The sequence below is a fragment of the Anopheles coustani genome, chromosome X (genome assembly GCF_943734705.1).
Source record: "Anopheles coustani chromosome X, idAnoCousDA_361_x.2, whole genome shotgun sequence".
NCBI classification, from domain to species: Eukaryota; Metazoa; Arthropoda; class Insecta; order Diptera; family Culicidae; genus Anopheles; species Anopheles coustani.
This window is the reverse complement of record NC_071290.1, coordinates 1410078-1427004: the sequence shown is the minus strand read 5'-3', so window position 1 is coordinate 1427004 and position 16927 is coordinate 1410078. Positions and strand designations below refer to the sequence as shown.

The 16927-nt window shown below is 51.0% G+C and overlaps 2 protein-coding genes across 2 annotated transcripts; one reads left to right on the top strand and one right to left on the bottom strand.

Moving 5' to 3' along the window:
- Positions 1-63: 63 nt before the first annotated feature.
- On the bottom strand, positions 64-1356 carry LOC131269777 (prostaglandin reductase 1-like). The gene is made up of 2 exons (XM_058272292.1): positions 1133-1356; positions 64-1069 (listed from the first exon to the last, which is right to left on the bottom strand). The coding sequence occupies exons 1-2, from the start codon at positions 1236-1238 to the stop codon at positions 186-188; spliced, it is 990 nt and encodes a 329-aa protein (XP_058128275.1). The 5' UTR covers positions 1239-1356; the 3' UTR covers positions 64-185.
- A 174-nt stretch (positions 1357-1530) lies between these two features.
- LOC131269758 (cytosolic endo-beta-N-acetylglucosaminidase) lies at positions 1531-4712 on the top strand. The gene is made up of 3 exons (XM_058272268.1): positions 1531-1663; positions 2746-4330; positions 4396-4712. The coding sequence occupies exons 1-3, from the start codon at positions 1630-1632 to the stop codon at positions 4589-4591; spliced, it is 1815 nt and encodes a 604-aa protein (XP_058128251.1). The 5' UTR covers positions 1531-1629; the 3' UTR covers positions 4592-4712.
- Positions 4713-16927: the final 12215 nt, after the last annotated feature.

Here is a 16927-nt window from a genome sequence, read left to right as displayed (position 1 = left end):
GAGTTGAATTTTATTTGAATAATGGTACCCCCATTATCAGCCTTATCGTAGCGATAATGACTTATCTTCCGGCTGTCTGTTCCCGCCTGTCCACAATCGAGCATTGGTAGGCTTTCCGAGATTTTTCGGATGGAAAAAAAATGCGAAATGGAACGATGGTTATTCAAACACCGCTTGTATATAGTTCAAACTTTAACAACCGCTTTCCCAATGTTGCCCCCCTTAAGCATATCGATAAAGGCGGCGGGCATGTTCTCGAATCCGTCGGTGACCGTTTCACGGTACTGCATTTTGCCGTCCAGAATCCACTGCAGGTTCTGCGTCACCCCCTCGAACCAGCGATCTGTCCACCGGTGCACACTGAACCCCTCCTGCATCAACTGCTTCCAGACAAAGTCCAGCTGCGGATCGACCACCTTCGCCGGCTCGCTGTTGTACATCGAAATGGTGCCGCACACCGAAATGCGGCCGAACTTCTTCATCTGCCCCTTCACGATGGCGGACGTCTGGCCGCCCACGTTGTCGAAGTAGCAATCGACGCCGTCCGGGGCCGCACGCGCCAGCGCCTCCTTTATATCGTCCGTCCGGTAGTTGATGGTTGCGTCGAACCCGATCTCCCGCAGCCACCGGCATTTGTCGTCCGATCCGGCGATGCCGACCACCCGGCACCCTTTGATCTTGGCGATCTGGCCCACCATACTGCCGACCGCTCCGGCCGCACCGCTCACGACCACCGTTTCGCCCGGCTGGGGATTGCAGATTTCCAGCAGCCCAAAGTACGCCGTATTGCCGACGGTTCCGAGTGCGCCGGCCCCAAGCGACAGGGGCAGGCCGTGCAGGTCGGGCAGCACGTACGGTTTGCGCGTTTCAAACTTGGCCGGATCGCATACGGAGATCGTGCTCCAGCCAACTTGCGCGAAGGCGTACGAGCCGACCGGGAACGCGCTGTTCTTGCTCGCAATCACCTGGCCAACCTGGCCCCCGATCATGGTGCTCCCGACCGGGACGGACAGCATATAGATACGCTGGTACGGATCGACGCTCAGGTACATGGCACGAATCATAAACTCTAAAAGAAGTGACAGACATTAATGCACACTCGCTGGCCACCTTGTTTTGCGGTCCTTTTTACCTCCATCGGCTAGCTCCGGTACGGCTTCTTCCACTAGCTGGAAATTGTCCAACGTTGGCTCGTTAACGAACGGTTTCGCGTAGATCCATTTCTTCGTCGTGTACATGATTGCGGCCGGTTCCTTGTACTGCTACCAACGCTCTAATATAATGTCAAGAGAGGAAACCATTGGAATCAGCGTTGATAATGGGATCGGCAAGCATCTACCCTGCACGAAAAACCTGTTCCTACACACACGGTATTGTGCTCGGCCCAGACATACCGTCTGGGACCCAAAACCCAGCAGTATAAACACCCCTCGCCGTCAAACCGTCAAAACAAAACCCACTATCAACAAACGGCACCAAACAGCTGTGGGACGAGTTTGGTTAAAGAACTTATCCAGATCCGCCGCGAGGAGCTGAGAAAGTTATACACGGTGTTATCAGTAAAAGGCAGACTCGGTCGGTATCTGCCGCATTGCTGTGCTGTGATCGTGCCCCAAAAACCAGTGAACCATGGAACCCAGCAGTAGCGATTGCGATGGAAACTGTAAGTGCTAGCGCGTGTGGAAGAGTAGTTTTTAAAACGGTCATATATGCTTTAAATCAAATTCACTGAATTCATACGCCGATTGGTTCGAATTGAAGGAATTAGCCAGCGTGTTGAAAGTCAGTCGCATGTGTCGTTCCCTTATCGTACCTGGGGGTGAGTGTTCCGTTGGCAACGTCTACAACGTCAACGTTCTGTTTCCACAAACCTTTCGTTGGTGGGGTTTAAAATATTTTTAAAAAAGCAGTTGTTTGAGCGTTACAAAAAGAAATTGAGTGTTCTACTCCATTGAGCACATACATTTGTGAAAGATGACGAAATCGTTTTTGTTGAAAAGAAGTGTGATTATTGTAACGCAGAATGTGAATTTTTAATGCAGTCACATTAGGAACGTAATTTGTTCAGCGAAAGGTTGTGCCCCTTTGTTGGTTGGAGGTTGTTTCGAGCGGATTCTTTCCAACGATAGCGATTCGCTGGACCCGCGCGGGAACAGCGGGACTGGGTATGCAGTGGGCATATCCAGAAGACAGAACTGGTTGCGGTTTGCGGTTGGACGCACATTGCACCGATTAACGCTGTAGTCATCGGCCACGTGACCGCTGCAAGGGGTTTTATTTTTCTTCAAATTCAAATCGGTCGTTCAGCCTTCCCGCGACATAAAGCGAAGAGCACTCGCACAGCATCGTGAGAAAGCGTCTCGCCAACTTCCTGCACCGTCGGATGCTTGATAACAAGAATTGCACACAGTGCAATCATTTCCTCATGCGGGGTGGGTGGGCGGGAGTTGTGCAGAAAATCGGTATCGGTTAGCCGATGCAAGGCCATCCAAGCAACGCATCCAAGCGAGCGAGCTTGGAGCGTGAGGGAGGAAAGTGAAAGGAAACAGCTGTGTGCTGCGATAGTAGCTGACACCAAATGCAGAGTTCGATAGCCACAAACAGGGCCGGGGAAAATGAATGAAAAAAACAAGCTTCATGTAGGTCATATCGGCGTTATCGTCCGAGCGCTTGGGACGAGGGTGTGTATCCACTCGTCAGGCAGCATCCGTCCATTAGTCTCGTTCACCATGTCTCTCCGTGCAGATTTGCAAATGTGCCAACCGATGCTGACGGTGCAGGCGCTGCTGGACTTTGGCAAGACGTCCCACCCGTGGAAGAATCTGGTCGAGCCGATGGCGCCCCGGTCACGGTCGCGCCACCTAGGCGAACGCTACCAGGTGCTGGAGTACGAGGATGGGCCGGTCGAGTACGTGGACAACGAGTCGCGGCCGCAGGTGCTGCTGTGCCACGACTTCAAGGGGAACTATCTGAACGACAAGTTCATCAACGGCGTGCAGGGCAAGGATCAGTGGGTGGACTACCGGTTCTACAACTGGGCGGCGATCGACATCTTCTGCTACTTCAGCCACAACTTCGTCACGATCCCGACGCTGCAGTGGTTGAACTGTGCGCACAAGAACGGCGTCAAGGTGATCGGCACGGTCATCGTGGAGCAGGCGAACGTGCAGCTGCTGCGCGACATCCTGCAGTCGGAGGAGTTCATGGTGCGCGTGGTGGAGGCGCTGGTGCGCGTCGCCAAGCTGTGCAAGTTCGAAGGCTGGCTGCTGAACATCGAGTGCGGGCTGGAGTCGGCCAAGCTCGGTCTGCTCGAGGAGTTTGTGCGCCTGCTGACCGAACGCTGCCACCAGGAGATCCCGGGCAGTCTGGTCATCTGGTACGACGCCATCACCAAGCACGGCCGGCTGACGTGGCAGAACGAGCTGAACTCGGCGAACGACTCGTTCTTTCTGGCGTGCGATGGCATCTTCCTCAACTACGCCTGGACCCGGCAGCATCTCGAGCGTACCGAGAGCTACATCCGCACCCACTGCAGCGAGCGCCGGCTGAATGTGTTCGTCGGGATTGACGTGTTCGGGCGGAGCCAGAAGGCGCAGATGAACACCGACATTCCGCTCGAGCGGGTCGTCGAGTTTCAGTTCTCGGTGGCGCTGTTCGCGCCCGGCTGGACGTACGAGTCGCTCGAGTCGGCGCCCCAGCAGGAGCAGCTCCAGCCGGACGACCGGAACGTGCAGTTCCTGCAGACGAACGACCGCTTCTGGAACCTGCTGTGGCGCCATCTGCACGTGCGCGGCCCCAACCAGCTCCCATTCCACACCGCGTTCTGTCTCGGCTCGGGCAAGTTCAGCAACCGGCTCGGCCGGATGCAGTCCGACCAGTGCTGGTTCAATCTGGCGCTCCAGAACTTCCAGCCGACCATTCCGTACGCACCGCCGCTCGAGTACGAGCGCCGCAACGATCCGCTCTCGCACTGGACGCACCACTTCGACGACGCGCTCGACGGCGGCTCGTGTCTGAAGCTGCGCAACGCCGACCACGACAAGCGGCTGTTCGCGTGCGACTTCCCGTGCGCCGGCGATCTGATCGTGTGCTACGCCTTCCGGCGCAGCAACCCCACCGCCAGTGACTTCTCGCTCATCCTCAAGGCGCACTGCCCGCGGCGCCAGGAGTGTCTGCGCGTGGTGTGCGCCGGCCCGGACTGTCACGTCGGCCAGCGGTGGAACGAGATGCGTGCCGTACCCCTCAGCACCGAGCAGTCGCTCCAGCTGCTCAAACTCGGTGCCGACCCGGAGCTTCCATTCGCTGACTCTGTCAATGGATGGAACATCAGGTGAGACTGTCACGACGGCGTCCTTCTGGCGTGCTAACATTTCTACTCCCTCCACCCTCCGGCAGATACTACTACCTCTCAGCCGAGCGCATCCCGGCCGGCACGCGCATCGTCGACATCGGCATCAAGCTGCACAAAGCACCGGAGGCCAGCGACGACGACTACGCGCTGCTCGGTGCCATCCAGCTGCAGGTCGGCTTTCCGGCCCATCGCCACCTGCTCGAGCAGCGCACCGTGCTCAGCCTAGAGCGCCCTCAGTAGGCACAGCATCATCCCCAACAGCTCGGTTCCGAGGTCAGCAACTCTGTTTCTCATCCCCATCTCCATCGCAACAACGAAGGCAATAAACATACAATCGATCGTTCCCAACCAACCGACCCAACCAACCCAACCAACCAACCCAGCCGGCCACCGTCCACCGTCCACGATCAAACGTGACATTTGCCCTCCCAGCAACTCGACCTTCGGCGCACCGACCTGTGCCTGCGGGCGCCCGATCCCGTGTGCCTTCGCGCTTTCGTTTGCGAATAAAACTACCCTGCCTTCTGCCATTCGCATTCCTTCGTGCGTTCCTCCGTCAGCAAACCAAAGTCTTTCTGGCAAGCTGGTAGGGCCATTTCAGCGACACATATATATATATATACTTGCTGCAACCTCCATCTCCCGACGGTCGTGGTTCGAAGGGTAACAAGCAACGGTGCCGCGACCGAACAATTCACGTTGTACGGTTGTCGAAGCTACACAGGTGCAGTAACATTGACAGGCACGACGAACCGCGTTAAAACCCCGTGCTTTTTTTTAATGAATCACACAGCTTACTTATCCAGTTATTAGTGTTATTATTGTATATTTCCTTCCTTTAAAGTAGCGATGTGTCATTCGACGATTATAATATATTGCAATGCGCACTTACCTATATGTTCTTCTCCTTCTGTTCTGTTTCCTTTCTCGGTGTGGAGTTTCTTTTTTCTATTTATTTTTAAAAGCTTTTCCCCTTTCCCCTATTTTAAGACTAACGACAACTATGCTCCCTTTCGGTTTTTGTTTGCAATCATGATCGATGTGACATAAGCGACAAATTTATACTCAATTAACTCAGTCCTTTTAAAACATTTAAGCCGTAAAGAGATAAAGCCAGCAGGTTTGGGTGAAGGTATATTTTCCTCCCGATTTAAAAAAAAAAGGCTGTTAAATGAGTCACCATGTTATCAGCGCCACGGTTTCGATCAGTTGAACAAGTGTTATCTCGGCAAAGGATCTATAAAATTAAGAGAGCGAGGAAGACAGTCCGATGCCTTCGTTCAAGACACGTTTTCCACATTGGCGTTGTTGGTTTCGGATCCGAAACCCTCCGGCGTTATATCATCCCGACTGGTTCCGGGTTGGCGGATGCATATAAAATCAGCATTAAAATGTGCGTGTGTGGAAAAAAAAGAAAAACAACCAAAACAAAAAGCCCAAAATGCCGACGGCCAACAGGCGGGCGACAAACGCGAAGAATTCAAAGGTGGAGCGAAACATCAACACCCTTCGGTTCGCACGAAAACATAGTTTTTTTTTTAACATTCGCCGAGGTTCACTCGATGATGAGAAGAGTGAGAGGGAGAGGAGTAAATGGGACGCGAAGCGAGAAGCGTGATGGCGACGGAGCAGAATGACGACATTGATGTGGAATGCGCATCACTTCTTCGCGGTAGAAGCGCTACGATGTAATACAAGCCACCTGAATGGCCAAGTGGTCGGTTGACCATGGAATTCTCGATGGACGCAAACGAGAAGAAGCCTGCCAGCGCGGTGTTCACATACGCTGGGCCAGCATCAGCCGGCTAGGTTTCGTACACACACACACTCTGGACTTGGAGCCCTGGAGGTTTGGGGTTGGTGTTACTTTCACTTTCCACAGTTGCGAAGCCAGTTTCCCGACGCGCTGGTGCTCCTTTAAGGGACGCTGCAACGGTGCGAATACCACACTGTCACAGATATTTCGAACCCGCCGTCACTTGGTCTAATGGCGAGGATGAGATTTACCCAAGTATGTACCGAGTTCTATGCCTCAAGTTATCTACACAATATGGCTGACGTTGGGACGAATAACTAAGAACTTCGAAGGTACCATCAGATCGTAAGAGATGCAGCAGGAGTCTTAAACGTGGGAATACATTGTAGGATAATTTTAGGAAGTGGTCCTGTGTATTTTGGAAGATACAAAAGTTCTTAATACAGAGGTATAGAATAGAATCAAGATATTGCGTAGTCCCAGAAGATCTCATGCTCAGTACTAAAGGATAAGATTCGAACGAACATGAGGTTCTGGAAGATTTTAATATCAGTACTAAATGATTAGAGTCATCCAGGTATATCCACTCTCAACATCTTGTTAGCTGTTGGATTTCAGATGTACACTTTTGAACTAATTCGCCTACATAGTAGGTAAGTTTAGTATTTCTTTCAGCTACTACTCCAAGAAATCCCTGGTCTTTAGTTCGAGTCTCTTCCGAGTCTTGAGTCGATGTTAGGCCCAAGTTTATGGAATGGAATTCATATTTATAACTTTATATAGACTGCACTTGGTGTAGGCCTCGTTAATCGATTGCTTTTCAATCTTTCCCCCCTCCCCCAGCACGCCGCTCACTCATCATCACTCATAAAAGCGACTTCACGTAATCTCGTCAAGTTTTTCGCCGCGCTATCACATCGCGGTCGGTAACATCTGCGCATCTCGTCCGGCAAGCGATTACAGCATTATGTGGATCCTTCTTTATCCGCCCCGCGCGTCTCGGTCGAAGTTCGGTCCGACAGCCACATAACAGTAACACCGCTCATCCACCGTTTCGCCCCCCCCCCCCCCCCCCCCCCTCCCTTTCCTTCAAGTGAATGGCTGCGCAGATTGGTTGGTCGAACAGGTTCGGGGGTACGTATCTTTGGCCGTAAGATACTGCCAACTTTCCAAATCCCCCTTCCTTCCGAGCGCGTCTCTGAGGGTCTGTTCCGGCTTTCCGCTTTTCTCCTGCACACCACTCTTACCCTTGGAAGCCGTCGCCGATTGGGCCGACGTAGTGATCATCTTCTCCGTGGGTCTTTTTTCTTCCCTTCCCAGCGTCCAGCAACATTGACTCCGAGCTGAAACTCACACACGTTTCTCAGGGGAAGGGAACCACAAGCTCCATATTGAAAACACATAGTTGCTTGATGGAAAACCACTTGAGTTTAGCGATAGATCGGGTTCCCGAGTAATGTGACTTGTTCATAAATTGCAATCAAATCAACAAGCCATTTCCATAACATACTTTGTTTTCCTTCCGAATGAACCCGGGGTTTGGCGTACCCTGCAATGGCCTTTGGGAACGCTTTCGGGATGGCCCGGTCGAACAGCTGGCCTCGTGCCGTTTCGGACGCCAGCAAATCTCGGTGTGCGGCCCCAAAAGCGCGAAAAAGGAAACCCGAAACCGGCCGCGCTGGCCGGGGACTCCAGGGGTTCCAGGGTTTTTTGGCGCGCGCGCAATCGATGACCAAAGATGGCCACCGAGCTGCCCACGAGCCAACCGGACCCTCGGTCCAGAGCCGGTCACTTTCTCTTTCGCTTTCCACAGGAAAGAGTGTTTCATTTGGTTGTTCGCCTTTTTCGCTTCCCATTTCGTTTTGATTTGTTGTGTTTTTGTTTTGGGAGCGAAGGTATTCTTCTTCGTTATCGCATACCGATAAAAAAAAAACACAAACTTTGTGCCATTTCCATCGCTTTCGCCCGTCCGGAGCTTCTGCCGGGGTTTTCCGTCTTTCTTCTTTTCCTTCGAAGGAAAGGTTGCATTATTGCAGCTTCCGAAAGGTACTTGAAGACCTGTGGATGAAACTTCCACACTTCGAGCCTGTCAAGACCGAATTCATCCTGTGCTTGACCTTTCCCAACCAGAACCCTTTGTTTGCGAGTGGGTGATGGTGAGGGGGAGGAAAGGAAAAAAAGATCTAAGATATTACACAACCATGTTGTTTTTAAAAACAAATAGAACATTCCACCAAACGCTCCGGAACGGATGCTGGGGGTTACAACCCATTTTCTATATCCCCCACACAACCCCCTCCCCCCTCTCCCTCCCCGTCTCTCATTGGTGGATCACGTGCGCACGTCTTGCCAAAGGGTTCATTATCATCGGGCCGACTTGGGATTGTCTTGCTTGCCCGATCGGATAACACGTTCTCGCTAATGATCGCGCTCTAATTACGGGGCCACCCGCCAATCTCAACACCCCTCCTCCCCTTCCCTCCCCCTCCGTTCACCCAACTTGGATGGCAGTGTCGTGACGAAACGCAGAAGATGAACGCAGCAGATGAACTGATTCTGTCACTTGTGCTGCCTTCGACTTTTCTACGCTCGGTTGCGCTCGTCAGCACGCCGTATGCAACCTTTTGCTTTGGGACTCTTTACCTTACTACTTCACACACCAAACACCCGCCCCGGGGCTCCCTCTTTCCCGTTCCCGTTCCCGGCCCAAGACCCAAGAGGCCCCGAAAAGGGAACTGACTCTCACTGAAACCCGGCGTCGACAGCTTTCTGTGCCATTTTTTTTTTAAATGTGAGCACTTCCCAAAACCGCGCATCGCAGCACGCACGTCGACACAGATCTCCCCCTTCTTTCTTTACCCCCTCCCCCGCTCCGAGGGTGGTTTAGGAGGATGTATTTTCTCTTCCTGCCCGTCTTGGGGTTTGTAGATTCTTGCCGGCACACGTACGTACATGGACCTGTGTACGTGCTTTGTGTTGCGGGGCCACCAAAGTGCGCCAAACCGTGCCACAAACCGTGATTTGTCAGCCCCCCTCCCCTCCCCTCCCCCCGTGCCGCATGCGAAGATCCCATTCTCACAAGTGCGCGCGACAAAAACCGGGCGACGCGAGCGCGGGGTTCGTCGCTGTCACCGATCCGTTCGAGTCTATGCGAGCGTTGAAGTCTTTCGTTTGTCTTGTGCGGGAAGCTTGCAGGCTTGCGTGTACCGTTTGTGGCGCGGTGTACGATTGCAATCTCTCTATTTCTCTGTACGTCTCCATCCAGGGTGCTTGTGGCACAATTTTCCTCACACATGTGGAAACGCACACACACACACACACACACTTTTAAGATATGTGTGCGTAGTCCTCGCACTTCCCAGAAGCAACAAACGCACAAATAGTAATCTCGCATACCGTTTGCCTACCTTCTTCCTACCCTGTCCAAATCCTCACCTTCCCCCTTCAGCAACACTTTCCCTTCGCCTCATGCTCCCCAACGGGACACAAATGGGTGTGACATGCAGCGAAACGGTACTCCGTTTTTGGTCAGTTTTCTTTCCCAAAGCATACGTAATGAATACCCACTATTTTCTTTTCCCGAAACGTGTCCAATAATTAATATGCTAGAACAAATGAGTGCGTCGTGCGACGTGGTTTGATTGAGCACGTGCGAGCGGTAAGTGGAGCCCATCGAAAGCTCCTATTCCTGAGCTGAAATGACTTCATATTCCCCTCCTCCTCACCCCCATTGTGATGGAGCAATTAGTAAAGGGGTGTATCTCACGCCGCACCTCATGGGAATCTGTGGTACGCACAAGAATTCGCCTCGTGTCGTAGGCACTATGGAACGATCAATTCACTCAGAATCACTCCAGAAGATGGGAAATGTACCGCATTTTCGCGTGTAATAGCTCCATCTTTTTCATCGATGAGCAACTAAACTCGTTTGAGATATTAAATTAAGAACTTTTCCCTACCTTACTTATTGCAATCATTTTTAACTACTTCTGGATTAGTGGGCCTTCAAATAGAAAACGTTTTTTACCCTTTCTAAAGGCGACTTAAAATGTCTGAAAACTTAGTATAACTATGAGAAAGCTTCAAAAAAGAAAAATTTTACTGTGAGACATCTATCCGTGGGGTTACAAAAAACAAAGCAAACTTGTAGTACTAAAAGAAATTAAAGTAATACAGGATACCGAGTAAGATTTATTTATTGAAACGGCAAACAATGAGCCGCACAGCTTGAACAACTTACAACTTAAAGACTTTGGTTTGAAAAGATGTTTTTCTGTTTAGTCAAACACTTAAACAATAGTATAGCAGTCCATACTAATAGTATAAAAATTTCAAAGTACGTTCTTGACTGTATTTTGTGCTGAATTTTAGTGGTGTTGTAGAAATTAAGGGACTCCAAAATTAACGCAAAACCAAAGATCCAATTAACGAATTTGTAGTTTGCTGACCGCAAAAGGGTGGCTTCTTGCAGCGACTGGACGCCCGAGTGGATGTGGAAATGATGTGAACGAAACCAATAAGCCGCCCGAACACGCGGAGTCAATATAGAGAGACATGGTTTGGATGAAGCAATTGAAGGGTAAGGGAGAGTAAGGGCGCGCGCGCGAAATACCTGCCGAAAGCCCGCGTGCCCGCAGCCTTCATCGCGCGCGTGTGTGTGTGTGTGTGCGTTTAAGTGTGCGCCCCTCATCCCCCCCCCCCCCCACCCGGGTGCGATGGGAGGGGAGTGAAACGCGAGGTTTATTTTCTCTATCTCCGCCACAGATCGCGAACCGAAGCCGCTTGCACCAGGGCAGGCCGCGAAGCTGGGAGTGCGCGCCAGTTAGTATTCAGTAGACCGCACTACGAAGTGGTCGTCGTCGAGTTCGTCACCCCGGAGAGCGTTTGTCGATTTGTTTGTTCCTTTAGCTCGAAAACCGTGAAGAAACCGTGCCCAAGCACGCACGTGCCACGTTTGGCGACGCAAGCAGCGCAAACCGTCGTCTTAAGGTGTGTGTGTGTATAAGTGTTTAGTTTTTTTTTTCTTATCTCCCGGGTTGCAATATTCGGTGCAGGGAACGGGGAGGTGTGTACGTACCGCACCGGTAAAAAAGCATCAATTGCAACTCAGGTTTTTCTCGGGGGCAGGTTTTTATTTCGGCGTCACGTTAAAACCACCTGAGCAAACAGAAATAAAAATACAAACAAACAGCAAACAGCCTCCGCCACGGTTGATGCAAAAAAAAAAAAGAAAGGAACGAAAAGGAAAACTGGAAAACGCGGGAAAAGAAGAAACCATCGGTGATCTACTAGCAAGCAAGCAAGCAAACAAACAAACAAACAAACAAACAAAAACCCGGGAGAAGGAAAGTACAGAAGTGGACAAAGTGGACTCGCCTCGCCGATTGGTGCTGAAGCTAAAACCGGCCAACATCGTTGGGATCGCACCCCGGATCCAGAGGGAAAACTCACGCGGGGTGGGTTGGGAGGGAAGTAAAAGCCACCCCCTCCCCCCAACCCCACTGGAAAGCGTTCGCGGAAGCTCGCAATTTCGCGGGACCGGCTTGCGTTTTCCCAGCCGGGAGTTTTCTGATTGCGAACGGTGGAGGAAATCTCCGAATCATCATCATCATCACCATCTTTGGGTGGTGCGTGCGTGTGAAAGCGAAAGGGGTCGCCGATGCGGTTTCCGTGTTTTCTGTCTTGTCTGCTCGTGGTGAAAAACGGAACGAAGAGTGACGTGAATGTGCGCGTGTACACGAGTGTTGCAGAGTTCCAAATAATATTCACTACTTCTTCCTTTATCTCTTTTACCTTTTTCGCGAATAAGTTGTGCGAAGTAATCTTCTAGATCTAAGAAAAAAAAACAAAACAAAACAAAACTGCACAAGAGAACAACTGAGCACCATCCGCTGCATGACACGATTAAACATTCGAACAAGCATTTCTGAGCGCGAGAGTGAAAGAAGACGAGTGTGTTGTTTTCCCGCTTGGTGCACGAGCACCGCTTCCGCTTCCGGGTCGAGCAAGGCCGATCGTCGGAAAATTGGTGGCTCGAAGACAGAAAACCACCAGCAACGGATGCTGCGCCCTCGATCTCTCTCTCTTTCTCTCTTCCTCGCCCCTTCCCCTTCGTCGACGATCTTCCAAAATCCATTGTTTTCGAAGGTGGTTTCCACCAAAAAGAGTGCCAAACTCCAATTGCGAACGTGCGCGCGTTTCTCTTTCCCCTTACCTTACGCTCGGCGAAGGTTTTCCACCCGGACCTTCCAGGGTTGTTCCGGGGGGCCATCGTTAGTTTTCTTACTTTCGCTTCTTTCGCACCGCACTTTAGAAGTTTAAGTAGTTCTTGGCCTTAGTCGTCCGGTTGTGAATGTGTGAATTGAGCAAACTGTTACCGTCAAGGCGACCGACCACCGTCCATCAACCATTTTTCCCCCCGACCGACCGATCAAACACACACTCAACCGGCCTTTCCCCCACGCCCCCCTCAGAAAGCGAGAACCCAACTGAAAATGGCCGTGATTGACTAACATGAAATACGTATCTCATTCCGTTTGTTTTTTTTGTTTACTTTCGTTCGTTCGTGTGCCAACACAGTGCCGAAGAAAAACCCACCTTCAATCAAGCAAACGAGCGAGCGGGGTAGCAAGCGGCGAGGGTAAGCAAATCTAAGACCAAATTGTGGTGCTGGAATGTGGGATTTAATGTAGGTACAATATGTATATTTTAAGTGAGATCAAGTTTAAAACGATTTTGTTTTTGAGGATCTATACTTCCAATTAATTTTCCCCAACACAACAAACAAACATTTGATTACTAAGAATGTTTCACACATAAAATAAAAAACAAACGACTGCTAGGTAATTTACGAATGGTGGAGGTCCATAATGCACACCCTTCAATTGAATGATGAGTTTTTTTTTAACTCAAGTGATTAACCTATATTGACAAGTGGATCTTTTAGGTATTGACGTATTAGATTTAATACATTCCTGTCCAGAGAAGTCCCTGCTAAAGTGTTTAACATTTGTCTATTTACTTTCTATGCAGAGCTGCAGAATAGACTTCTCTTGTAATGCAATTGTTGTATCTTGAATTCTCGACTCAAGAATGCTTTCCAAACGGAACTGGAAGTGTTTTTTCCGAGCGCAACTGAAAGCAATGGTGTGCTTCGGGTCACTTTTGGTTTCTCTACGTTTCGCTTGCATTGCGATCGAGTTGCATTGATCAATTCAGTGTTGTGCCAGCTTCGCACAGTGGGCAAACGCGGGGCGGCCGCTTGGCGATCGATTGATTTTCGCTTTCGTTTCGATTACTGGACTTCAAGGCAAGAAGGAGCAGAAAGGCGAAAAGGAAAAACGGAACCAGAAGAAAGGTGGAATGGATGAGATAAAAAAAAATACTAATAATAATAATAATAATAATGCGGCAATCCGAGCGACCGAGAAAAAGAAATGGAAACAAACACCGGGGACGCAGACCGCAAAAAATGAAAAAAAAAAAAAAATACAACTTTCCCCACTTGCCACTCTATTCATCTGTGTCTCATGGACTTCCTCATCGCGCCGCTTCCGTCCCTTTTCGCGCTCTCCCCCAACGGCGTCCATCCATCCGTCCGATCGAAGCGAAAGCGCGCGCCGAAGAAAGTTGCCACTGACCGAACCCCGAACTCGTAAAACTTCTCGAACGGCAACACCAACAAACACCATGCCACCCACCCTTCCCTGGCGGAATGGACTCATCTCCGAGCGTCGCTTCCCCCGGGGAACGGAGAAACGGGTTTGGGATTTTCGTTCCGTTCGTTCGCTTCCGAACTTTAAGAAGAAGATAGCCTGAAAAGCTCCCTATCGTTTGGGGGAAATCATAAACCACACACACACACAAACACACCAGAGAACCAAGGAACAGGACGCGAAGTAAGGAGTCGAGGAAAGTGGATGATTTAATACTGCCAGTGGTCACCGTTTTCGGTTTTTGTCTCAATGTTTTGGGGGAAGGCAAAGACTGAAGTCCCAAAGCATAAAACCATGACGTTTTAGGAGGGGGGGGTGGGGTAGTTTCGTAACCCACCCCTTTTCGTGGTCGTCGGGTCGTCCGCCTTCTCGTGCCACTCCCGCTCGCCCGAAAGCGAAAGTAAACTTTGTTATTATATATTGCCCTCCGTTACAGAAATATATATATATAACTATTTTGGTGGCTGTTTGGGGTTGGGGCTCGGTGTTTTTTTTTTTTTTTGCAACCTCGGTGCCCTCGCCCGGTTCATCACCGCCGGACAGGTGTGCGACGTTGTATGAAAAAAACACCCAAAGACCCAACATAAAAATAAACACAAACAAATGCAAACGCACCGCACCGTAAACCGGTTATCGTAATCCGTTCAGTGACTGGCCGGTGGTTTGCATTTTACGTAAACATCGGTTTGCAACGCGAAAGGAACCCCGGCCCTGCCCCCTCAAATTGGCTCTTTGGCGATTAGAAACCCTGGCTGGCTGGCTGGCTTTTGGGGGGCATTCCGGAGGGCGGCTTTGCGACACACGACTTTCGACTAGCCGACTTGCCCAAACGATAGAACAACACCCGGACCCGTGTCGAATGGTAAACAGATGCAGGTTGGCCAAGTGGAATTGGTAGCCACCTGCCACGCCAACTACGCCCAGTACGCCAACACCAGAAAAGAGAAGCTACCAAGGACACCACGGTTCCGTTCTGAACACATTCCACCTCCTCCGTAAGCTCCGGGGGGCGGAGAAAACGAGGGGTTGGAACGAGAGAGAGAGGGAGAGCGGTGCGTGTAGGTGACGGTCTCGGGCTCGGTTGCATCATGGCGAACGCCTGTACGCACGCACCGTTGCACCGAGAGTTTGATTTCCCTGGCAAAGATTGGCCGTTTCCCAATCCCCCCCTCCCCCGCAACCTGCAACCCTCAACCCGCTCGAAACGCCGAAAACAGTTGCGACACGCGAGTTCGGTTCGCCTCGAAGATCGTGGATAAATCGGCGTGGAATTAATTTCGATCGAAAAAAAGCGAGCGCCAGAGATTAAGGCCTAGCATGTCCCGGCGGGGGGTTAAGGTGATAAAATTATGGCAGCCGGTAGGGGAGGAAACGAGGGAAGGAGATCGAGATCGAGAGTGGGCCGACAAAAAAACCGATTGAGATATGTTTAAGTGGTATGTAGGCGATATATGAAAGCCGCAACCGCAAGCTGCCAGAGACCTCCTGAGGGCTAAACCGGTGAACCTGGTGGTCTTTCCTAAGAACCTGGGTCAAACACCCAGTGCATTAGCAAGCTGTGGAATGCAGGCTTGCATTCCTCCGTCCAGGTCTCGGACTGGCAACAAGAATCATTGATAGCTCTTTGGAGCCAGCCGTCAGTGTGCACAAAACCTATCATTACCTTCCGATAGACTGTTGATACTGAGGCAATGTTGGCCCCCAACCAAATGCACGACAAGATCCTTCTGGAAAGGAAGTCTCTGTAAGACTCTCGTATTTACATTTTGCATAGAAATTTGACAGATCGTATAGACAACTTCTATCGACCAAGAAGACTAACCTCAAATCTGACTAAATAGAATCGCAAAAATGAACTTTTTCCTCGTGACGTGAACTAATATATACGTGCGTGTGCGTGTGTGTATGTTTATGGTAAAACACTTTGTCGCAGTTGGCTTAGGCCAGGCCTAGGCGTAGGGCTTTCGCCAATGCCAACGGGGGAGCCGGCGCAGCACGAGCCGTAATTAATTGATTCGGGGTTTTCGTAAAGTGCTTGTTGCTGCGCCTGATTAGCTCCGCCAGTTTGGCGAAGTTTTCCCCCCTTTTTTTTGCTTTCCCGCCGCCTCCGCCGCCACAAGTCAGTTTCTCTTTTTGCGCCATATTTCGGCGCCGCCAAAGTTTCGTGATTACGCCGCCACCTGCCGCTGTACAGGGTCCCTGGGTTGGTGCGCTGTTAGGTTCCCATTCTACTGCCGCTTGTTGAAAAGTAAAACCTAAACACCGCTCTGTCTTTCTTGTGGCACTTGGCATACCTTTTTTATGAGAATTGCGCCAATGGAGCCGGTTGCGACCCGATTGAGTGTTGACTTTCGCGCGATGGAGTGGAGGAAAGCGACAATCGACGCACGGTAAATATCAATCAGGCGTTCGATTGGCCCGACCACTTTCCCACCCGAAGTCCAGACGGGCGACCTCTTAGCCCGAATAGGAGCGGTACTGTTTTCGCCATTATTTTGCGACCGAACTGCGGGTTTGGGGGAAACGGAAACGTGTGCACTTGTCACCGCACAAGAGACACTCGTGCGTGCGTGCGTGCGTGCGTGCGTGCGTGCGTGCGTGCGTCAATTTCCGGCCTTTGACGAAAGCGAACACCTGGAGTCTTGTGGGTGAGCTTTTTAGGGAAAATGCATCGCCCTACACGGACCCGGGAATGAGTTGGTATTCGTCTTTTCACTCTTCACTTTTGTTTGACAAAGCTCTCCCCCCCCCCCCCGCCCCTACCTTCCAAAACCCACAGCTCCACCGTTTCGGAAACCACCGAAACCACACAGTATATGGCACGCGCTTTCCAACTTTCCTTCCAGCAACGTTTGGCTCGTTATTCCATCCCCATTGTTTCCAATGCTTTCGCCCGACCATGGGGTGCCTAAACGAAACCCGCAAGAGTCCGCCCTGCTGGAAGCTGCTTCCCAGCCCAGGGGTTTTGGAGGGGGGGGGGTCAAGAAAGAGGCGACTCAAACTCATCAATTCGACTTTGGAAAATCGATTGCCGAGGAGGAGGGATGTAAGGGAAATACGAAAATACGGCAACGGAAATCGAACTGATAAAAGAGGAACCATTAC